Source organism: Zophobas morio, unplaced genomic scaffold (genome assembly GCF_036711695.1).
Source record: "Zophobas morio isolate AGI-343-1 ecotype UQ-CSIRO unplaced genomic scaffold, CSIRO_AGI_Zmor_V1 ptg000030l, whole genome shotgun sequence".
NCBI classification, from domain to species: Eukaryota; Metazoa; Arthropoda; class Insecta; order Coleoptera; family Tenebrionidae; genus Zophobas; species Zophobas morio.
In genome coordinates, this window is record NW_026972135.1 from 12,702,996 (window position 1) to 12,727,854 (window position 24,859).

The 24,859-nt window shown below is 35.2% G+C and overlaps 2 protein-coding genes across 4 annotated transcripts; both read left to right on the top strand.

Annotated features, from left to right (window-relative positions):
* Window positions 1–5,153: 5,153 nt before the first annotated feature.
* On the top strand, window positions 5,154–13,101 carry LOC135138312 (fatty acid synthase-like). 3 transcript variants are annotated; one of them, XR_010282026.1, is made up of 17 exons: window positions 5,154–5,739; window positions 6,046–6,249; window positions 6,304–7,275; window positions 7,336–7,776; window positions 7,826–8,055; window positions 8,113–8,473; window positions 8,598–8,855; window positions 8,911–9,916; window positions 9,970–10,100; window positions 10,153–10,309; window positions 10,355–11,007; window positions 11,227–11,382; window positions 11,430–11,657; window positions 11,707–11,860; window positions 11,911–12,263; window positions 12,313–12,586; window positions 12,662–13,101. XR_010282026.1 is itself a non-coding variant. In XM_064068263.1 (16 exons), the coding sequence occupies exons 1-16, from the start codon at window positions 5,255–5,257 to the stop codon at window positions 12,452–12,454; spliced, it is 5,931 nt and encodes a 1,976-aa protein (XP_063924333.1). In that variant the 5' UTR covers window positions 5,154–5,254; the 3' UTR covers window positions 12,455–13,101. The 3 variants fall into 3 exon arrangements, 2 of the variants coding, with proteins under 2 accessions (XP_063924333.1, XP_063924334.1); XM_064068263.1 differs by having other exon boundaries at window positions 12,313–13,101; XM_064068264.1 differs by lacking the exons at window positions 12,313–12,586; window positions 12,662–13,101 and having other exon boundaries at window positions 11,707–11,855; window positions 11,911–11,997.
* A 1,286-nt stretch (window positions 13,102–14,387) lies between these two features.
* Window positions 14,388–23,152, top strand: LOC135138589 (fatty acid synthase-like). Its single transcript, XM_064068567.1, has 16 exons — window positions 14,388–14,873; window positions 16,077–16,280; window positions 16,335–17,306; window positions 17,368–17,793; window positions 17,844–18,073; window positions 18,129–18,489; window positions 18,536–18,793; window positions 18,846–19,851; window positions 19,900–20,187; window positions 20,233–20,888; window positions 21,061–21,216; window positions 21,266–21,671; window positions 21,721–22,073; window positions 22,127–22,433; window positions 22,485–22,748; window positions 22,808–23,152. The coding sequence occupies exons 1-16, from the start codon at window positions 14,392–14,394 to the stop codon at window positions 23,150–23,152; spliced, it is 6,714 nt and encodes a 2,237-aa protein (XP_063924637.1). The 5' UTR covers window positions 14,388–14,391.
* The last annotated feature ends 1,707 nt before the right edge of the window (window positions 23,153–24,859 follow it).

Below are 24,859 nucleotides of genomic sequence, written 5' to 3' on the forward strand. Positions count from 1 at the left end.
AGTTGCTAAAGCCCACATGTTTTTAAGTTAATGTGTTATTTCGTTTTTCTCCATTGTACTTTGTTTAATCCTAGATTGTACATTTTTATATATATTTGTCGTCTACATGTAGTACATGATATAATCTGCTCCCACTTTTGCTTTTTTGCATTGATTTCGTAATACTCGTGGAAAGGTTATTAAAAGACAATGTTGTTTAACTTTGTATATCTTTGGTGTCATAATAAATGAATTTCATAGGTTGACCTTATACACCTACTGATTAGTATGCAATAGAATGAATTTGATTTGTCCATAATTTTTGCATATGTTAATTTTGATCCACGTTTAAATAGTGAGAGCCTAATTGGTTTTTCGTTGCGACGAACCTTAACCAATTTCAGAATTTTTTAGGGTTAATTTTTCAAAGACTCTAATGAATGACAAAACGGAGAAATATATGGACAGTTGTAGACGCTGTGGAAATTCCAAGTTAAGTAGTAGAGAAATCTACATAAGGTATTTCTTAGTTTCTAACAGAGTTTCGATGATTTGAGGAGGAGTATGATAGATCAAGGCACAAACATAGTGCGACATCGAATAAACACTGGAGATGGGCAACCGATCCGTCCAGCTCCGCGAAGACTACCTTTGGCAAAACAAGAAGAGGCCGAGAAACTTGTACGGAAACTGCTGGATGAAGGCGTTATAGAGGAATCCAACAGCCACCAAAAAACATGGGTCGACGAGATTCTGCGTAGACCACAGGAAATTAAACGCTACAACCTAGAAGGACAGTTACCCACTTCCACGAATTGATTACACGTTCACAACATTATCAGGATCCGCCTTGTTTTCCACGTTAGACCTAAAAAGCGGCTACTGGTAAGTTGGTATTCAACCAGAAGATAAGGAAAAGACAGCTTCTTCTGCCGGAAGCGACGCTGTAATGGGAAAGACATTTGAGGAGCACTTGACCAACCTAGAAGAAGTCTTTAGTTGAATCAAGACTACGGGAACAAAGATCAATGCGATTCGCAATTGGCCAGAACCAAGAGATAAACACGAAGGCCCGAGTTTCTTGGGATTGTGCACGTACTGCAAAAGGTTTGTAACGGGTCTGCTGATATTGCTGCTCCTCTGCACAGGCTAACGGATTTGAAGTCTCAGTTTAATTGGACTGCTGAATGTGAAGCAGCCTTTAAAAGAGTGAAGAACGCAATATGCTCTAGTCCCATTCTGTCCTATCCTCAATCATCGGGAATGTTCATCTTGGACACGGATGCAAGTAACATCGGAATCGGTGCTGTATTGTCACAGGCGCAGAACAAGGAAGAAAAAGTCATCGACTACTTTAGTACTTTCGAAACTCGAGAAGAACTACTGTGCTAGGAGGAAGGAGTTGTTGGCGATTGTCAGGGCTTTTGAACACTTTCTTAAGTATTTCTATGGACCCGAATTCCTTATTAGAACCGATCACGCACCCTTACATGGCTCCTTTAAATGAAAAATCCCAAAGGACAAGTGGCTAGATAGCTTAAACGACTCCAACAGTATCATTTAAGAATGAGAAGACACAGGGATAGTAAGGTCCACAATAATGCGGATTCCTTGTCGTGAAGACCGTGTAAGAATTGCAAACGCTGCGACAAAATCGAGCAGTGTGAAATGTCGTTCACCTGTAGGAGGACAGCAGTTGTGGAAGATGAAGAATGAACTACGGCTGAGCTTAGAAAAGACCAACAGGAGGACGTGGATATCGAACCGTTGCTCAAATGGAAAGAAGAGACGAGTCACCCACTTTGAAAACGTTATGGGTTCAGTGGGACTCCCTGTGTGTCGAGAACGGATTGCTTAAACGACCTTGGGAGAGTCCAGATGGAAAATATACCACTATCCAGTTGGTGGTTCCGGCCACCAAAATCAAGGAAGTATCTCGAGAGATACATAATGGGGGTTCTGGTCCTCATTTCGGAATCAACAAGACACTTTCTAAAGTTAAGGAGAGATTTTACTAGGTCCGTTGCGGAGAATACGTCGAGAACTGGTGCAAGAGATGTACGATCTGTGCGCGACAATACAACGTCGGTTCGCATTTCGAAAGAATTGCAGTAGACATAGCCGGTCCTTTCCCGGTGACCAAGGACGGAAATAAGTACATAATAGTCGTCCGCGATTACTTCAGCAAATGGTCCGAAGCTTATGCCAGATCGAACCAAGAAGCCACGACGGTTGCAACAACGCTGATTGACAATTGGATCAGCAGGTTTGGGGTTCCAATGGAATTACATTCGGACCAAGGCAGAAATTTCCAGTCAAATCTACTCTAAAGTTTTTCTGAGGAACTAGGGATACGGAAGACACGGACTACATCGTTGAAATTGTTGAGTTTAACCCACGCCGACTTTAATCACCCGTTCAACGTAACAATATGAAAAAAGTTAATGACGAAGAATACAAGAAAGGAGTGATTAAGACCATGTTTAAAACTGTATCAAAATTGATTCAAGAAATGTATTGCAAAAAATATAAACGAGTGTTGGATCCTTTTAAAGAAATTGTTTTTAAATCTTCAAGAAAAGTAAGGAATGCCAAACGGAGACAGTTGTAATCTATACCAAAAAAGCGAAATAGTATATTATTAACTAAGGTTGTGAAGACAGACATTCTAGACCGAGCGCAAATTAGAACCTGAGACGCGCAGCGTCGAGGGCTCTAAAGCGCGAGGTCTAGAATTGGCTTCACAAACGTGGTTAATATACTATTTTTTCCACTAGTAGCCCATTTGAGGTTTGCGAATTTTCAAAATGTTTTTTCTGAAGTGCATCAATAAAAACGTGTACTCACGTCATTTTAGTAAGCTTTGGAATTTTATTATTTTTTGACAATCCAGAAATGGTCCAGAACTTTTGATTTCATTTCCTCCATATTTCCCGTTTTTAATAAATTTTTGTGTGAAAAATGTGGTAAAGTGAACCATCATGTACCCCTCCTCATTCCGTCGTACTTACGCGACCGCGACAAATTTGGCTGAAAAATGTATGGACCTTTTATCGTTAAAGCGACACGGGGAATGGAAATCCTCCAGCGTAGCAGAAGGATACAACGACGGCTCGATCTTCAATAAAAAAAAATCGCCGAAATCGTCCAAAGCTTATCTACGGCAAATCAAGTCAAACCAAATCGGAACCATGATTCAGTTTCAGTCCCGTAAACTTCATTTTCACTCCCATCAACTTCATCAACTTTGTTTCACCAATTTATCCTCAATTTATAAGCAATTCAGGGTTTGGAAATCATTCCAGGGCATAATTTAAAAGCAAATTTTCCAAAATGATCGTTTTCAGGTTATGTCTCAGTTTTTCTGACAGTTGTGGACAGTTGTCACATTAGGTGGCCAACTTCACGTTTACATTATTGACCAAGGTTCACAATTTTCCAAATTACAGACCTCTAGACAAGTCGACAATTAGCCATTGTAATGCTACTAGTGGAAAAATAAGTTTTCTTGCCCCAACTATGAAGGAAAATACGCCTGACGGACTTCAATGTAGGTTTTACCAAGTAGCCGCATTTGAATTGGCTTGGAGACGAGATGAAGCTGCAGGATGTCTTGTAGAACATTTTAAAAGAAGAGATCCAAGATGACTGAAGTTTAAGCAGTGCGTAATAATTTTATTGTCATAAATTTCGAATTAACCAAATTTTGCGTTGTAGATAGGCTGCAATATAATCCAATCTTCGGCAAGGCAGGTTGATGCCCAAAAGAACTGACAGAATCACAACGTCAAGACCCTTTTTGACAGTTAATCCAATTGGAACAAGACAACTGCGAGTGGATGATATAAAAACATGCCGCTTGGGAAAAACGAAATAGCAACGAATAGCAATCGAAACGAGCAGCAACTTATCAAATTAACAGCAATTAATAGCCGGAAGGAGGTGAATCTCTGAAAAAGCATTTTATTTTAGAAGTTTATTGTTAGTGATAGTGAGTGTCTTTGCGTGTTAGTGAGTGTGCTGGGGCCGGTTTTGATTTTTGTGCATACAGTAAAGAATCCTCAAAATGCCTAAGGTAAAATCATCCATGAAAGATAAAATCAAATTATGGTCATGGAACAATTTGGACACTAATTTTCAATTTCCTTCTTCAACCAAAGACAATTGAGTTATTCTGCAAAGTGTCTGGAAAAGTTGTAAGTAAACATTTAAAATACTGTAGCTTGAATTATGTTCACAATTTTGTTTCCTAGTTTAAGTGCGAAAAAAAATCACACTTTGAACAACACTGCAGTGGCGATGCACATAAAAAGAACGAGAATAAATCCAGTAAACAGACTTTATTAAACTTTAGTTCTGACAATGATTTTACGCAATTTTGCACCGATTTATGTAGGGCATTTACCGCAGCAAATATTCCATGGAATAAATTTAGTTGTCCTGAGTTTAAAAATTTTATGCATAAATATATAAATATACCTGCGGTGCTTGTTAAAAATCTAAGTATTACACTTGACAACCGAGAATAAATAGGTGTAATTTATACAGACTTTTCCCCGAATTTAATGATCTTCCTCACAACATTGTGTTAAGCAATAATAACTTTGAATTCACCTATCCCCTTCTCAAACTGATAACTATGCATTTTACAATGGCCTTACCTATTTCCGCTTTTTGTTAACGTTTGGAGTCTCAGAAGGCTTCAAATTTGGGCCTCTTCTCTATAAAAGTACATTAAGTATGTACACCTGGTGACTCCTTTTGGTGTGGAAGTTCAGACCTCTTAGGCTCACTATACAGTTTAAATTTTTTTCTGCATGTATTTCAAAAATACTAGTTTTTCAGAAAATTTTGACTTTAATTTTTCGTCTTATTTTTTAGTGAGACCATGTAATATTACTATATTTATCTCTCTGTGGCTGCAGTTGAATTAATTTTGCAAAGTCTGTCTGAGAGCTTAGAATTGCCAATATTTGCTTACTAAGACCATAATTTAACTAAAAACATCAAATCTATAGGTAGCTCATTAAACTGCATTGTAGAATTTAATTATTAAATGTTTCATTACATACGGTTGTGTACCTATTCAAATTAACTTTCACTTCCGCTGCAAAACGGATATATATGGACACTTCACCTAAAAAATAATCAATTTGTTTTTCTTCCCCGTAATATGGTGCACTCTGTGAACTAACTCAGTTTTCTATAATTCAATATATTTTTTTTTACAGTTAAATTCTTAACGTTATTGCTGCAATAAATATCGTTGATAAAAATGAATTTGTCTGCCGACAGAAAAGAACAATTATTATTTGACCCTAATTATCAATATAGTCGTTGCCTATCGTCTCCACTACCTGGAGAAGAAGTAGTCATATCAGGCATGTCCGGTCGTTTTCCAGAATCGGACAATGTTTACGAGTTTCGCGACAACCTATTTAACAAAAAGGATATGGTTACTGAAAACGATAAAAGATGGAAACTTGACCGTCCCGACATTCCGAAAAGAAGCGCCAAGATTAAGGTTATTAACAAATTTGATGCTGGATATTTTGGACTACATTATCGTCAAGCTGATGTTATGGATCCCACTTTGAGAATTTTAATGGAAACGGTTATTGAAGCTGTGATGGACGCTGGAATAAATCCCTTAGAGTTAAAAAGAAGTAAAACCGGTGAATTCGTTAGTGTGGGCTGGTCAAACGTTGAAAACCCCACATTTGTCAATGGAATGGAGCCACAAAAGTTTGCAGTTACTGGGTATGAAAATTTCATTAGTAAATCAAGTGTCGTTTGCAAACAATGTATGTATTTTTTCTGTTTATAATGCATGAATTAAGGATTATTGTTCATGGATGTAATGCACTGACGCACGGTCGCTATTAATAATCAGTACAACCCAGACTGGATGTCAAAGTGGGTGAAGGTTAAGACAAAGTTTGCCTTCATTGACCTCAATAGAATATTTTGATTTAAATTAAAGCGGTTTATTCGGTTTTTATATATTTCGTTAAATTTTATTTTCATATTTTTACTTCGTTTTTATCACTGATATATTTATTTCAGTTGTCTGAAATCGTTGTATGCTCATCGCCTCAGCTATAACTTAAAATTAAAGGGACCCACATTTACAATTGATAGCGCTTCCAGTAGTTCTGCGAATGCCCTTCATTCAGCATTTCAATCCATGAGATGTGGTGAATGCGAAAATGCGATTGTAGCCACTTGTAATTTAACACTACATCTTGGAACTACAATTCAGTTTGCTCGGTAAAATTGTAAAAAATGGTAATATTTGTGTATACATATACCAAATATATTTAGCCTAGGTGTCCTAAGTCCTGACGGGGTTCCTAAATCATTCGATCAGGACGGTAACGGCTACGTCAGAGGTGAAGCCTGTGGATGCCTTTTTCTTCAAAAATATAAAAATACAAAAAGAATTTACGCGAAAATTATTAATGCAAAAGTGAACATCGATGGTTTTAAAGCGGAGGGTCTGACATTTCCGTCGTCACAAATGCAAGAAAAGCTTATGGTTGAAATGTACCGAGAAAGTAATATCAATCTTTCAAAACTGTGCTACGTCGAAGCACATGGTACTGGTACTCCAGCTGGTGATCCTGAAGAAGTGAAAGCTATCGACAGAGCTTTAGCGAAAAAACGTGCACAACCACTTCTCGTGGGTTCAGTAAAATCAAATATCGGCCACACAGAGTTTTCGTCGGGTTTTTGTTCCATTATCAAGGTACTGATTGCTATGGAAACCGGATTCATACCACCTAATATCAATTTAAAAAGAATTCGAAAAGGGCTGGAAGGGATTGAACAAAACAGAATGAAAGTTGTGACAGAAACTACTGAGCTTCTAGACCATGAAGCAATTGTAGGGGTTAATAATATTGGTTTCGGAGGCAACAACTGCCACATTATATTGCAAAGGTTTAAAAAGCACAAAATCGATGACGGATTGCCAAAAGATGATGTCCCTAGATTAATTTGTGTCAGTGGTCGCACTAATGAAGCAGTTTTGCACCTTTTAAATGAAGTTAGCAACAAAAACTTGGATGAAGAATATGTCGGTCTCCTTCATCAGTTATATAAAATAAATATTCCGAATCACTTATACCGAGGGTATGCCGTAGTTTCAAAACGTGGTATCAAATCAATGACATCGAAATTATTACCCGCACGAAAACCACATTTGCACGTATTTTTTGGACAGTTTGTCAATAATTTTCGCACACTGGCTTCTCACTTGAAGAATTTTTCGATATTTAAAGACATCGAAACAAGGTAAATTAAAATTTTATTTGTGGGTCACTAAGTAAGAGATTTTTTTTTTCTTGGGGCAAGGATTAATCAAAGTTTGGTGCACTACAAAATAAAAACACTTAAAGAAATTTTAGAAAGTAGGACTAAACAAGACGACGACGTATTAGGTTCAATATGTGTGCAGTTAATTATGGTAGATGTTATGAAACACTTGAAATTGTCTCCTAGTGGCGTTTTCGGTGATACTTATGGCAAAATCGTTGTTGCTTACTATCATGATGTAATCCAACTAAAAGAGGCCTTGTCAAATGTGATGGAACTACGTAAATTGAATTTTGATTCTAACATAAATTTTCATTTTGAAAATTTAGTTAACTTAAAATATAAAGAATTAACTAATGAAAATTTTACTAAACCAGTTAAAGGAACAATATTGCTAAATATATCCGATTTTCCGCACAATGATGACAATATCTTACTCGTTGAAAATGGAAGAGTCAAGTTACTGAGCCTATTAGGAAGGTAAAAATTTAACATCAATACAGCTCAAAAAACATATCTGTATTTGTAGATTATATACAGAAGGTTATCTTCCACAAGTTCAAAAACTATACCCTCAAATAGACTTCCCTGTAAGTAGAAACACCTGCATGATTTCGCCTTTTCTTCAATGGAACCATGAAAACTTGTGGAATACATTCATATTCCGTGAATTTGAATCACCCCCTGGAGACCAAAAAGAGTACAACATTTCATACTTACACGAAGAACATCAGTTTATAAAAGGCCACGTTGTTGATGGTAAGAAATTTGAACAACATTAAAATATTAACATTAACGTTGAAATAAATAACTTAGGACGCAATATTTTTCCTGTTACCGAGTATTTAAAACTAGTCTGGGAAACATTTGCACAGAGTCGAAAATTAGTGGCCTCTCATATTCCTGTGTTGTTTGAAAATTGTAAATTTATCAGAACAACTACAGTGCCGGAAAGTGGTTACGTAAAATTGCTCATATCGATTCAACGAGGCACAGGCAATTTTGAAGTTCTTGAAAAAAATTCTCTGTTAGTCAGTGGACGTATCCAGGTTTGTCCAAATGCAAGTTCACGTCAAATTGACCTACCACATCTTACTTCGTTCAGTGGCGATAAATTAGAAATTCTGGAACAAGAGCAAATATATGGAGAACTTTGCCAAAGAGGTTACAAGTACAGGTAAGTTGGATATAATTTCTTTTGGTAAACTTTAGGGAATACTTGAAGCAGTACTTGACACATCAAGTACTCTTGTTGAGTACTTTGAGATGCTCTGCTTACACTTAATCATAATCTTTTTCAGCGGTTTTTTCAAAGCAATTAAACAATGTAATGTAGACATTTCTATCGGTCTGGTTAAGTGGGAAAACAACTGGAGTGCTTTTATGGATAATATGATTCAAATGAAAATTCTTAGTTCTGACACAAGATTACTTTATATTCCGGTTGGCATTAACAAAATTATAATAGATCCTTTAAAACATGTAGAAATTGCGAAAAGCCAGGATGAACAAGAATGTATTTTACCTGTTTATCTGAACGAAGACTCGAACATGATCAAGTAAATAAATTATTGACTCAAATTACAACTAAATAAAGACTTCTGTCTTGTTCAGGTCTGGCGGAATTGAAATACTCGGACTACAACTCAAATCCATTCCGAAGAAAAAAACTGAGTTGGAACAAGTTCTAGAAAAACACGTATTCATCCCCAATAATTCGTTTCTAGAATTAGAACAAGCTGTGAGAATCAACACTCAGATTATTCTAGAAAATAATTTAAAGGACAACTTGAAAGCCGTGGAAATCATAAATGAACAAACGAATAGAGATACTGAACCGGTCCTAGTCTTCGTGAAAAAAGCCCTAAAACATTTTCCACTAGTGGACTCTGATCTTACCATTTCGTCAAAAGTATCCCCAAATAAAACACCTGGTATAAAATTCGAACCGGTTATCTTAACACCACACAGTAATATACTTTTGTACATTGGTAGTAAACTTTTACAACAACCGAACACTTTAAAACAACTTTTCACACCGCTTACCCAAAACGGATTTATCTTAACACGGGAAGATGTTGACGTAAAAGTACAAGACGCTACTAATGACATAGAAATTCTCACTGACTACACAACCCCAAATGAAAGAATCATACTATTGCGGAAAAAGGAGGACATTTTTGTGCCCAAGTTTATTGAAATATCCTCGAATAATTTTGAGTGGCTACCCGAATTACAAAAATCTTTAAATCTTCAACAAAATATTATAACTTTTGCATCAAATCGAGATCCTGAAGGAATATTGGGTTTAATAAATTGCATCAGAAAAGAAACAAATGGCAGTTCAGTGAAGTGCTTCTTTATGATAGATGATGCTCCGGAATTTTATCCCCAACACCCATTCTATAGTAAACAAATCAGTAAAAACTTGGCTGTTAATATTTATAAGGATAAATCGTGGGGAACATATCGAAATCTTCTATTAGAAGAAAGACCGAAGATTAAATGCGAACATTCTTATGCACATTTTAAAACTGGTGGCGGCATTTCAAGTTTTGAATGGATAGAGGGTCCTTTACCTGAAGAAGTACCAATGAAACAAGGGCAACTTTTGATTTCAGTAAGTTACACAATATACACATGTTCTATAAAAATGATAATAATTGTTTGCAGACATTTTATTCGTCAGTTAACTTTAAAGATGTTTTGGCAGCTTCTGGGCGTGCAAATCTAGAAATATTGCAATCTCATTCACTTGGCCAAAATCTATTCGTTGGATTTGAATTTTCAGGAAAAGATTCAAGGTGGTATTATTTATTGCAAAATATTAAAGTTACAAATTTACTTTATTTACAGTGGCCGCAGGATAGCTGGAATGACCAACACTCAAGGAATTTCATCTTCTGTCACTTTGGATTCTTCTTTAGCTTGGAAAGTTCCAGACGCTTGGACGCTTGAAGATGCGGCGACAGTTCCCGTTGTATATTCCGCTGTTATTTATGCTCTTTTGGTGGTACGTATATGAACAAATTTCAACTCTCTAATAATTTTTGTCTAGGTTGGCGATATGAAACCGGGTTCTTCAGTTCTTATTCACTCCGCCACTGGTGGTATTGGACTAGCTGCCTTGAACGTTTGTCTACACTATAAATGCGACGTTTATGTAACCGTTGGCAATCAGGAAAAAAGAGCGTATTTAAAAGAAAATTATCCACAAATTCCAGACAATCATATTGGAAATTCACGAAACACCTCATTCGAACAAATGATCAATAGACAAACCAGGAGTAGAGGCGTTGACTTTATTTTGAATTCTTTAAGCGAGGATAAACGGCCAGCTTCGATTAGGTGTTTAGCACAAAGAGGACAGCTAATGGAATTTGGGACGTACGATTTGGCGAATGACAGTGCTTTAAACCTTTTATTAATGGAAAAAAATGCCACATATCACGGGATCTTGTTAGACATTGTGGTCAGAAATTTTAAAGAAATGGGGACCAAAGTGGTTAAACGTTTAATAGAAGGAATTGAAGCAGGTTTCGTGAAACCGCTGCCTAGGGTTGTATTTAGTGCAGCTGAAATTGAAAAATCGTACAGATACATGATGGTAGGTAAACACATTGGCAAAATTTTGATCAAGCTGAGGAATGAGGAAGAAGACAATGTTCACATTAACCAAATAAATAAACTAGAAATTATGTCAAATCCACGGTAAGTTACCATGAGAAAGAATGCTCAGTACGGAAGATTGTGAAAAGAGTCCATTTTGTATTCTTTCTCGTAAAAGACCTCCCCGATGAGAAAGTAAGCTTAAGAACGGTTCATATTATATTTTTGCATTCTTCGTGTATATATAATTCCGTACTTCTTGTTTGCAAATATTATGAAACAAAATATTCCCATTTGATATACATATATGTATTTTTTAAGCATCCATTGTAACCACCGTTGCACTTACGTCATTATTGGAGGGCTAGGTAAGGTCGGTTTAGAATTAAGTGATTGGTTGATTCAGAGAGGTGCCAGAAAACTAGTACTAAATTCTAGATCAGGGATACAAAATGGTTACCAGCAGCGGAGAATAAAGTAAAATAATTTCTCTTATAAAAGTAAACTTTACATAACAATTTTAGTATCTGGTTAACATACGGCGTTGAAGTTAAAATTTCCACAAAAAACTCAACCACTGAGCAAGGATGTGAAGATCTAATTAACCAAGCAAATGAGCTTGGACCTCTCGATGCTATTTTTATTCTAGATGGACTATTTGAAAATCTAACCGAAGAAAATTTCGACGCGTCGCTAGCTCGCATCACGCTATATTTGGATCGAGTGACCAGAAAATTGTGTCCCAAATTGAGGTTTACTTATAAGTCAGATGTACCAATTGATTCTGATGGAACGTTTTAGGTATTTTGTAATATTTTCGTCATTATGCTGTGGTCACGTTAATCCGGGTAAGATCAACAATAATATGGCAAACTCTGTTATGGAAAGGATTTGTGAGAGTCGAAAACGGGAAGGACTACCAGCCGTAGCTATCCAATGGAGGACAATCGGTGAAGTACTTAAAAATTTAATAAAAGATTTCTTGAAATTGCACCTATTTTAAAGGTTAATTTGTTGGGACCAATGCAAATTCAAAATAAAACGTTTGTGATAGATGATACTCTTCAACAACACATTTTAAACCGGCTTGACATGTTAGATGTGCTATTAAATCATGACTATCCAGTTGTTTCTAGTACCGTGATCGCCGAAAAGCATTATAACAGTGAGATTATTAATGCAGTAAAAGGGGTTGCCCGCGTTTTAGGAATAAAAGACATGAAAACCGTAAGTCAGTATTCGACATTTCCAGAACTCGGTATGGATTCGATGGTAGGAACAGAGATAATTAACCTTTTAAATAAGAATTTTGAGATCTACGTAACACCTGCAGATCTGAGGTATCTAACATTTGCAAGGTTGTTATTATATCATGCACAAAGTGTCGTATTTATTGCTGAATTTTAGACTTTCTGAAATGGAAGAAGAAAAAATAAGTAAAATTAGAGAAAGTGTTGATAATGAAAAAGAATGTACAAATTTGATGGTTCCTAAATTCGACAGTAAAGTGGATCTAAATAAAGAAGCTCCCACCGTGTTAGTTAATTGATTCTTAGTTGTTAGTATACCTACACTTTTGAAGTTATGATTACATTATTTACATTATTTCATATCAAAATGTTGTTTTTTTATTACTGCGTTGAAATCAAATGAACATGGGCACATGGACGGCGAAACCATGGTATGACTTGAAACACTCAATAAAAATTTCAAGAATTGCATGTCTGCGGATAAAGATATATGTAGAACATTTTAGGATATGTATTGGTAACTCAAGAGCTTCAACAACGAATGGAAGTGGTAGCCGCTACATTTCATGGCACTCTCGGAGTTTTTTTACGTATCTGTGCAAACATGTTGCGACGTGCTGAGGCTTGTATTGGTAGTCAAGGACAACATTTTCAATATTTATTGTAAAATGGCAGTGGCATTCTAAGTTGCTCTTATTTTTGTTCTAATAAACAATGTGGAATCGTTATGACAAAGACCAATCATCCGTTAGAAAAAAAGTCGATCACCATGAAGCATTAACAAAAATCGGTCCTTCTCAGGACCATCATGAATACATGAATAAACGAATGATAACCAGCAAAAATTCGGTTTTACTTTTAACTGAAACTGGAAGTGTTTACATCGTTTTTATTCGAACGTTTTTCCACCTACTTTTTAAAAGTTGTATCAGTGGCATCGCATCTAGGGTAATGTATGGAAGTTTTACCACATTCAATTTTTAATTTGTTTTTCCTATATTTCCATATTACTACGGTACGTGATGCATATAAAGAAATTGATTCCAACACTTCAAATTCTATGAATTACCCATGCAATGTAAAAATAAATAAGGAACATTTAACCTAATGAGCCTAACCTACACAGATATAAATTTATTTTTACATTTAAAATTAAGCTAAATTTCTTTGACGCATAAGGATGTCTGCATATGAATATACCATTGTATTTAAAGTGATCTGGTAGCTAAATATACTTTTTTCACTAGCAGCCATGACGCATGCAAATGTCGAGTCATTTAGAGGTAGCAAATTCAACTTTTGCGACCACCGGTTGAAAAAGAAAAATTGAGGTTATGTTCAGCTGAACGGTAAGTAATCACGCATTCAAGATTTTTTTTATTGTTAATTCCATGCTTGTTCGACTTCGATATTTTTGCTTTTAGAATCACTCATGATTGATATTTTAAGCAAATAAATCACTCACTAATAGTCGCGGAAAGAAAATTAACTCGAAATCAAGCCAGATCAAATCTAAATCGACAGCGATCAACATGGAAACTGATTTTTAAAATTGTTGTTTATGTTAATCGAAACCATAGTAACAAATTTTAAATTAAAAAAAAGACCTCGTTAATGTTTGATATAAATTCTTTCAATTTATGAATTTGATAAAAAGACGCAAATCTTTTGATGGTCGTACAAAAAATAGTATAAGAATCACGAACGTTAAGGGGGTTTACTGGTCTCAGAAAAAACTTTTGTCTTCAACCAGTAAACACCTCTTACCGTTATTAATACTTAATATACTATAGTGAAAAGTAGCGATGCTTATTCTTTCACAATTAAATATTCTAAAGTACAACATCTGCAAAATGCATAATTAATTACAAACTAAGTTTTACCACCTAGCAAGGAAAGGTTCCTGCATCTGTTGCTTTAGAAATTTTTATGTAGATACATAAGTATAACACATTAAAACTAATGGAAAAATACTAATTAGTCTAACGTTAAAATTAAAGTGTAAGGCTTGAAAAATGTAAACGTATTACACAGTTAATTGCTTGTTGCATATTGCAATGTATTCAAATTAACTTTGATTTCCGCTAGACAGCAGATAAATATGTGCAGCTATGCTAAATTGTCCATCATTTTTTTCTTCTCTGAAACATTCCACGCTTCGTGGTATAAATTATCCACTATTTTTGGTAAATTTAAAATTTTAACTTTGTTCTTTAATTTTAAGTAGTTCATGACAATGGGTTTAACTGAAGATATAAAAAAAGAATTATTCAGTCCTAATTATCAATATGGTCGTTGGTTATCGTCTCCATTACCTGGCGAAGAAGTAGTTATATCAGGCATGTCCGGTCGTTTTCCGGAGTCAGACAACATTTACGAGTTTCAAGATAATCTCTTCAGCAAAAAGGACATGGTTACTGAAAATGATAAAAGGTGGAAAATTGATCGTCACGACTTTCTAAAAAGAAGTGGCAATATTAATAATATTAACAAATTCGATGCTGGATATTTTGGAGTACATTCTCGTCAAGCTGATAATATGGACCCAGGTTTGAGAATTTTGATGGAAACGGTTATTGAAGCTGTGATGGATGCTGGAGTAAATCCGTTAGAACTGAAAGGAAGTAGAACTGGCGTATTTATTAGTGTTGGGTGGACGGAAATGAAAAACACTACACTTATCAGTATTAAGGAACCACAGAAGTTTGCGATTACTGGGTGAGAAAATTAAACAATTTAAGTAATTTCGCTTAGAAGTAGTGGATTTAAGCCTGCCCCAAGAGTACTGTCGCTCTTTGGTGCTGTTCCCAACACCTACCTTAGTCCAATCAATTTCTATTACAATGTTAACTAATTATCCAATCAAATCATTTATATTTCTGCATGACCATCAATACAAATAGAATTTCAGCGATAATTTTGTCGATTCCAAAATTATCAAATCTGATATTTAGTTGAAAATTTTTGTAAGATACAATTGTTACATTTACAAACAACTTTTGCCTTCTAACTCTCTGATTTGTACACAGGAAGATGACGACACCTAATACACTGCAGATCATAATAACTTTATTTGTCTGAGATTTTATTACAAAGTTTCGATATGTCGCAATAAATTAACACACACTGCATTAAACATATTACACATATGACAATGCAAATAAATCACACATTGATTTTAAAATCGATACTATAAAATGCGTCGAATTGTACAGGGTCATCATAAAATATTGTAGTCTAGGAAGACCATGACTTTGTTGACATTGTGTGCCGCCTTCCACAGTTTGGTGGAAACGATTGCACTAATATTGGCAGTTTATTTTTAACGCCACATTAGGGGCTGCACTGTTTCGGAGCCAACGCTCCATCAAATTCTGTCAGAGGTCAATAATTTTTTCGTTTTTACTGATTACTGGTGCGTTTTCCCACACTTTGTGCGCTAATTGACATGTTTTGTTGTTTTCATTTGCTGTCTTCCCCTTTGTTCGAACTTTAAGTGTCTCAAAAAACAGTGGAATAATCTCAGTCAGCGCTGATATTAAATATGTCTTCCGTTCTTTTATTTTTTAAAAAGTTGACTATTATGCGTACCATCGTCTTCCAAAACTGGATGGAAGAATGGGATGAGACTGATCTTATTGTTTGAATAAAATTTTTATAAGGGCTTTTTTTTGCACTACTTTAGCTGCATATTCCAGAAAGAAATTATTGAAATTATCTGGGTTACAATTTTCTGGAAACCGTTTGTCATAATTTCTGCCCTTTGTCTCATCTGAAATGGTATTCCATATAGATTTTGTTTTATTATTGGACGAGGTATCTGACTTTCAATGAATTTTCGTACTGTAGATGTGTTGGTTGAGAATAAATAGTTCTATGCAAGCAGAATACTAATTTTTATCACAAATGTATCTGTTTCAGTTACCTTAAATCGATGTACGCTCACCGTCTTAGCTATAACTTGAAATTAAAGGGACCGTCATTTACAGTTGAGAGCGCTTGTAGCAGTTCCGGGAACGCTCTTCACTCGGCATTTAAATCAATGAGAAATGGTGAATGCGAAAACGCAATAGTTGCTGCCTGTAATTTAACTTTACATCCTAAAACTACTATTCAATATTTTGAGTAAAGTTATTTCATTAAGTAAATAGTTGTTGGTTTATAGTAGCGTATTTTTAGTCTAGGAGCTTTAAGTAACGACGGTGCTTGTAAAGTATTCGATCAAAACGCTAACGGCTACGTTAGAAGCGAAGCTTGTGCATGCATTTTTCTTCAAAAATCTAAGAATGCGAAAAGAGTTTACGCGAAAATTATTCATGCAAAAGTGAGCTGTGACGGGTTTAAAAAGGAAGGAATTACATTTCCTTCCTCAAAAATGCAGGCAAAGCTTTTTACTGAAATTTACCAAGAAAGCAATATTAGCTTTTCAAATGTGAGTTACTTCGAAACACATGGCACGGGTACTAAAGCTGGTGATCCTGAAGAAGTGAAAGCTATTCATCGAGCTTTGGCAAACAAACGTGAAAGACAACTTCTCGTGGGTTCGTTAAAATCAAATATGGGTCATGCAGAAGCTGCATCAGGAATTTGTTCAATAATCAAAGTACTAATAGCTATGGAAAATGGATTTATACCACCTAATATACATTTGAAAAAAATTAGAAAGGGACTCGAGGGGATTGAACAAAACAGAATGAGAGTTGTGACAGAAACTACTGAACTTCTAGGGCATGAAGCTGTTGTAAGTGTTAACAACTTTGGTTTTGGAGGAAACATCTGCCACATCTTGTTACAAAGATTTAAAAAAGATAAAATTGAAGGTGGACAGCCGAAAGACGATGTCCCTAGATTAGTTTGTGTCAGCGGTCGAACCAATGAGGCAGTTTTGAAAATGTTAAACGATGTTTCTCCCAAAAACCTAGACGAAGAATATATTAGTCTCCTTCATCAATTGTATAAAGTGAATTTTCCAAACCATCTATATCGCGGATATGCAATCGTCTCAAAAGGTGGAGTTGTATCAATGTCGTCGAAATTATTGACAACTCAACATCCAAGCTTTCACGTATTGTTTGGACTATTTGTCAATAAATTTCGCACTATGGCCTATCATTTGATGAAGTTTTCAATCTTCAAAGATGTCGAGGCAAGGTGAGTTCAAATTTTAATTCAGGACCAATAACTAAGATTTAGTTTTCTTTCTTGGTAAAAGAATTAATGAAATTTTAATGTTCAACAACGTGAAATCGTTTCAAGAGATTTTAAATAGTACCGCAGAACCAGCTGAAGACGTTTTAGGGTCAATATGTTTGCAACTAATCGTTGCAGATATTTTCAAAACGTTACAGTTGTCCCCTACTGGTTTGTTTGGTGAATCTTTTGGGAAAATCGCTGTTGCTTACTATTACAATGTTATCCAACTGGAAGACGCAGTGTCAGCAGCGATCAAATTTAGTAAAAAAAATATACCAAATAGAGTTGATTCTAAACTCAAAGAGTTGATGGGCGATGGTTATGAAAATAATGTTGATCGATCTAAACCCACTTTAACATTAAATATTTCTGACTTGCCTCACAATGGTGAAAACAATTTAGTTGGAGAAAACGCTGATATCAATTTGCTCGTTCTGTTGGGAACGTAAATATTTATCGCCACTGAAAATTCAAGACTGTAGTATCAGTTTCCAGATTATACACCGAAGGTTACCTTCCTCAAGTTCACAAGCTTTACTCTACAGTAAAGTTCCCTGTAAGTAGGGGCACCTCCATGATTTCACCTTCTCTGCAATGGGATCACAAGAGATCTTGGTATACGTACAAATTTAGTGAATTCAAATCAGTAGATACTGAACAGTCTGAATACAGATATTCAGTTGTAAACGAGGCACAACAGTTTCTAGAAGGTCACGTTGTTGATGGTAAGAAACTTTAACAAATCAAAAATATAGGTTGTTAGTAAGGTAAATAATTTAGGACGCAACATTTTTCCTGCCACTGAATATTTAAATTTAGTTTGGCAAACATATGCACGGAGTCGAAAATTATTAGTCACCAAAATTCCTGTTTTATTTGAAAACTGTAAATTTCTCAAAGCTCTTACAGTGCCCAAGAGCGGTTACGTAAAACTGCTTATAACGATTCAAAAAGGAACAGGTAATTTCGAAATTCTTGAAAACAAATCTCTATTGGTTAGTGGTCGTATCCAAGCTTGTCCAAATGCAAACCAGCAACAAATTGACTGGCCATATTTGACTTCGTTCAGTGACGATCAATTAGAAATTTTGGAACAGGACGAAATTTATCGAGAACTTTGCCTAAGGGGTTACAGTTATAGGTAGGTTTGAACAAAGTAAGTTGTAGTTTATTTCAATTTCTTTCAGTGGTTTGTTCAAAGCCATAAAACGATGCAACATAAAAGCTTCTATAGGTGTGATTAAGTGGGAGCACAATTGGTGTACGTTTATGGATAATATGCTTCAAATGAAAATCCTTGGTATTGACACAAGATTGCTTTACGTTCCTGTTGGTATCAAGAAAATTATCATCGATCCTTTAAAACACATGGGTATTGTGAAAAGTCAGGATGGAGAAGAACGTCTTTTACCTGTTTATGTAAACGTGGACTGTAACATAATCAAGTAATTAAATTATTGTTTAGTATTACATATAAATAGATACTATAAATTTTAGATCTGGTGGAATTGAAATACATGGACTGCAAGTCAAATCCGTTTTCAAGAAAAAACTGTGGATCGAACCAGTTTTAGAAAAACATGTTTTTGTACCAAATAATTTATCTCTAGATTTGGATGAAGCAGTGAGAATCAACATCCAGATTATTTTAGAAAATACTCTAGAAAGCACGTTTAAAGCTGTGGAAATCATCAACAAATTTACAGATACAAACGCTGAATGTATATTAGGCTTTGTAAATAAAGCCCTTGTAGATCTTCCATTGGTGACTCCTGATCTAACCATTTCGTCAAAAACCACTGTAGATGAAGCACTTGGCATAAAATTCGAAAGTGTTACCTTAACGTCAGAAAGTAACATACTTTTGTACATTGGTAGCAAGATTCTCCAAAAATCTGACAATATACAACAATTCTTAACACCTCTTAGCAAAAACGGATTTATTTTAACACGAGAAGATATCAACTTCAAGCTAGAAAAACATATCAATGAAATCGAAATTCTCACTGATTATGTAACTCCAAATGAACGGATTATTTTATTTAGGAAAAAAGTGAAGATTGAGAAATCCAAGTTTGTCAAAATATCTTCATATAATTTCGATTGGTTGCCCGAATTACAAAACTTTATAAATCTAGGGAATAACATCATAGTTTATGCAACAAACCAAGTTCCTGAAGGGATATTGGGTTTGATAAATTGCATCAGACGGGAAACAAGTAAAAACTTCGTTCAGTGTTTTTTCATGATGGACGATGCTCCCGAATTTGATCCCCAACATTCATTTTATAGTAAACAAATCAGTAAAAATTTGGCTATAAACGTTTATAAGGATACATCTTGGGGAACATATAGACATCTGCGTTTGGACGAAAGCCCGAAAATTGTTTGTGACGATACCTATGCCTATTTCAAAAGTCGAGGAGATATATCTAGTTTCGAATGGTCAGAGGGACTTTTAACTAAACAACTACCATTGAAAAAAGAGCAACTCTTGACTTCGGTACGTTACTAGCATATAGGTTATGTTAGAAATAACTATTGTTTGTAGACATATTATTCGTCAATCAACTTCAAAGATATTATGGCATCTACCGGGCGCATAACTCCAGAAATTTTAGACCCTCATCGACTTGGCCAAGAATGTCTAATAGGATTTGAATTTTCCGGAATAGATTTAAGTGGCCGTAGATTAGCTGGAATGATCAATGCTCAAGGCATTTCGTCTTACGTTACTTGTGATTCTTCCTTGGCCTGGAGAATTCCAGATTCGTGGTCACTTGAAGATGCAGCAACGGTTCCTGTTGTGTATTCCACTGTTATTTACGCTCTTTTAATGGTACGTTTTTATAAAAAATTCGTCTTTCCAACGATTTTCTTTAAGGTTGGAAATATGAAACCAGGTTCAACAATTCTCATTCATTCCGCTACTGGCGGTATTGGACTAGCTGCTTTGAATCTTTGTCTTCACTATGAATGCGACATTTACGTAACCGTCGGCACTCAGGAAAAAAGAGAGTATTTAAGGAAAAATTATCCACAAATTCCGGACAGCCATATGGGACATTCACGAGACACCTCATTTGAACACATGATCAAAAGAGAAACCAAGAGTCGAGGAGTTGACTTCATTTTAAACTCGTTAAGCGAGGATAAGTTGCATGCTTCCATTAGGTGTCTAGCACGAGGTGGACAACTTATGGAAATTGGCAAATATGACTTAGCTAATGACAATTCTTTCAATTCTTTGTTTATGGAAAGAGAAGCCATCTATCATGGTATATTTTTAGATGATGTTTTTAGGAATGTTAAGGAAATGAAGTCTAAAGTGGTAAAATACTTGAGAGAGGGAATAAAATCAGGTTTCGTAAAACCACTGCCTAGAATTGTGTTCAACGCGGACGAGATAGAGAAATCGTACAAACATATGTTGGCAGGCAAACACATTGGCAAAATCCTAATCAAGTTGCGAAATGAAAACAAAGATAAAAATATTCGTACTTGCAATATAAATAAATTAGAAATTATGTCAAATCCAAGGTAAATTATTAGTGAGAACATCATTCACTTCCGAATATTGTAATAAACAAAAATTTTAAATAAGTACATTAAAATTTCCTACCGTTATACGAGTATATACCGTGTACCAATTATTTTAAAACATAAACACAGTCTATTAAATAGACTGATTACTGGTATTATTTTTTTTAAGATTCCAATGTGGCAGCCATTACACTTATATCGTTATTGGAGGTCTTGGAGGATTTGGTTTAGAATTAAGCGATTGGTTGGTTCTGAGAGGTGCCAGAAAACTGGTACTGACTTCCAGATCGGGAATTCGAAATGGTTACCACCTACAAAGAATTAAGTAAAATACTTTCTCTTTTCGCAGTAAAGGTTTTATCTAACAATTTTAGTACTTGGATATCGTATGGTATTGAAGTCAAGGTCTCTACAGACGATGTGACAACCGAGGCAGGATGTGAAAATTTAATTAAAGAAGCAAGTGCACTGGGATTTGTTGATGGCATATTTAACTTAGCGGTTGTACTTAAAATCGCACTATTTGAAAATCAAAGCGAAGAAAATTTTCACGCCGCGCTAGAGCCGAAAGCTTACGCTACACTACACTTGGATCGAGTAAGCAGGAAATTATGTCCACAGCTAAGGTACTTCGTTGTATTTTCTTCTTTATCTTGTGGTCGTGGTCATGTAGGTCAAAGCAACTATGGTATGGCAAACTCTGTTATGGAAAGAATATGCGAAAATCGAAAGCGTGATGGATTACCAGCCGTAGCTATCCAATGGGGTGCAATCGGTGAAGTAGTTAACATAATTGTTTTTATTTTTTAAAACTGCAAGTACTTTAAAGGTTGGTTTGTTAGCGAGAATGTATGAAGAAAATGAAGAGTTAGTGATTGGTGGTACTCTCCAACAAAAAATTTCAAGTTGTCTTGAGGTATTAGATGTGCTGATAAAGCATGAATATCCAGTCGTTTCTAGTATGGTGGTAGCTGAAAAATATCACAAAAGCGACAATCTTACTGCAGTCGCAGCTGTTGCTCATGTTATTGGCATAAAAAATATGAAAACTATAAGTCAGTATACGACATTTCCAGAACTCGGTATGGACTCGATGATGAATACAGAAATTGTTCAACTTCTAGAGAAAGATTTTGAAATTTACGTAACATCTAAAGATGTGAAAAGTTTAACATTTGCAAGGCAGTTATTTTCTTATTAGGAAAATTTTCTTATTTATTTTTGAATTATTTTAGACTGACTGAAATGGAGGCAGAGAATAAATCTGGGGAAATTACTTGCAACAAAACGCAAGGAAATACAAATTTTCTCATTGAGCATATTCGCAACATCGTAAATAGTCAGCTTGCTGCTGTTAGATTGAAAAGTCAAGTGGGATTATCTGAAGAAGCTCCAACCGTTTTCGTGCTACCAGGAGTTGAAGGCCTCTTAAAACCACTAGAATATTTGACAAATTCGCTAAACGCACATGTAATTGGAGTACAATACAATTATAAAAATCCAGAAAAAAGCATTGAAGAAAGTGCGAAGAATGCGTTGCCGGTTTGTTAAAATTGCTATATTTTAATGCTACTCTATTCTATACGTCTTTAGCACATCGAGATTTATTTATCCAGAAGAATGCCCTTTTTCTTCATTGGATATTCATTTGGAACTTTGGTCGGCTTAGAAATTATTAGTTTGTTAGAAGAAAAGGGATATTTTGGTACCCTAATTTTAATCGACGGCTCACCAACATATATAAATTCTTTTGTAAAAAAATTGTTTACTCATGAAAAAGAAAAATCAGATTTCCATCCTGCATTTTTGAGTAAAATCTCTTTTATGATTCCTTTGGATCTACTTTCACAAAATGAGGTAGCTATTAATCGATTTATTTACATTTGTACGTCTATAGTTTGGATTAATTTATTTAGGAAACGTTGCTAAATTCCAAAGATTTAGAAAAAGGAATCGATTTACTTCTAGCTTTGATACCTTTGCAAATAAGTGACAAGTTTAAACTAGAAAAACAGGCAGCTATCACCATGTATCATCGTTTGAATGCTATATTTAATTATACATTTAAAAACAAGAAAATTAAATCTTCAGTACATTTGTTCAAAGCAAAATTTGCCATGGTTGATGACAGACCTGACTATCAATTATCAGAAATCAGCGAGAATTTAGCGCAAGTAACTACAATAGATGGTGACCACGTAACAATTTTAAACAACCGAGATCTTGTAGAAACTGTTAATGAGATTGTAAGGCTACAGTGATCATACAGCTTCCAATATACCTACTAAATATTTTCAGTCTCAGTTTTTTTGTTTCGACCTACCTTTAAATCAATTCTTAGATAAGCCGCTTTCTGTACAGTTAATTCTAAGCTATCTTTCTTTGCAAGCAAATGACCCGCTTTAGAACTGGGATAATTTTAATCGTTAATAGTTATTTAATAAACTAGTTTGTTAATGAAGGCGATTAATAATCGACACTGTTTAAAGCACGAACGAGCGTAGCGAGTGAGTGCCTTTACAAGTGGAGATTATTAATCGCCCATTAACAAACGAGTTCATTACAACATTTTTTCGTTGATCACAAACTTGCCCATTCTTGTGTGTTTTAATTTTGAACAGTTAACAAAGTTCCACAAACTTGCCCATTCTTGTGTGTTTTAATTTTGAACAGTTAACATAGTTATCATTGGAAAAAAAAATGACAAGCGAATCACAAACGTTGACATTCATTGTGTAAAAAGCGTTTGCCATTGCGGTTGTAAATTGTAAATTGAGAAATGGAACTAGAAAATAGTGATCTTCCGGCTGCAGTAATAGCAAGTGCGAACGATGCGTGTGGAAGTTTATTACCGGCTAAAAGTAAAGATCTCTACGAAAGAACATACTCTGAATTCTGCGATTGGTGTACCAAGCAACACGTAAACGATTACATTGAGCCCGTCTTGCTGGCGCATTTTGCCGAGATCGTACAAAAAGGATTAATTGCGAGCCTCTGGCCAAAATTTTCAATGTTGAAGTATACTCTACGTCTAAAAAAAAATATTGACGTTGGCAATTATCATAAATTGATAATGTACATTAAAAGACAAAGTGAAGGACATCTTCCAAAAAAATCAAAAATATTGGAGAAAGGGCAATTTATTATTGAAGCTCCAAATGATGTATTTTTAATGGCCAAGGTAAATTAAGACCAAGAACTTGAATTTGTACAAGCTAACAACTTTTATCGGTAGCACTCATTTTCGGGATCGCTGGAGCTTTAAGAAAGCATGAACTTCTAGAATTGCAAACCAACAATGTTGAAGATTTGAAATCAAAATTTTTAGTTACTATCCCTGGCTCCAGAACAAAAACAAAGGAAAAAAGAGTTTTTACCATTGTAGATGATGACCAAAGTATATTTTTAAAATTAATCAGACGGTATATAACACTGAGACCCAACCATACAAAACATACACATTCTTTGTACGCAACAGACACAATAAATGCACTACAAACCCTGTTGGTATCAACACATTTTCCAAAATTCCATGTACAGTTGCACAATTTTTAAAATTAGACCAGCCAAAACTCTATACGGGACATTCTTTCCGTAGATTATCAGCCACAATCTTATCTGACTCAGCGGCTGATTTTGCGGCAATAAAGAGGCACGGTGGGTGGAAATCAACAAGGGTTGCAGAGTCATACATAGAAGACAGTTCAAAATAAAGTTAATATTGCCAAGCAATTGTTTTGTAACGAGACAGCAACTTCTTCCACCACCCCCGAGACCTCTACACAATTGTTTTGCTCAGCCACTGCTAATTTTCCTTCTAATTCGCCAGCAGAAACAGAAATAAATAACTCGATAAATAACATAACTTCAAACACCTCCGAAAACGTTCAAATCAACATAAATCGTGACGTCAGCAACACAAAGAATTTATCTGTTCCTTTCGTAACCTTTAACAATTGTAGTTTTAA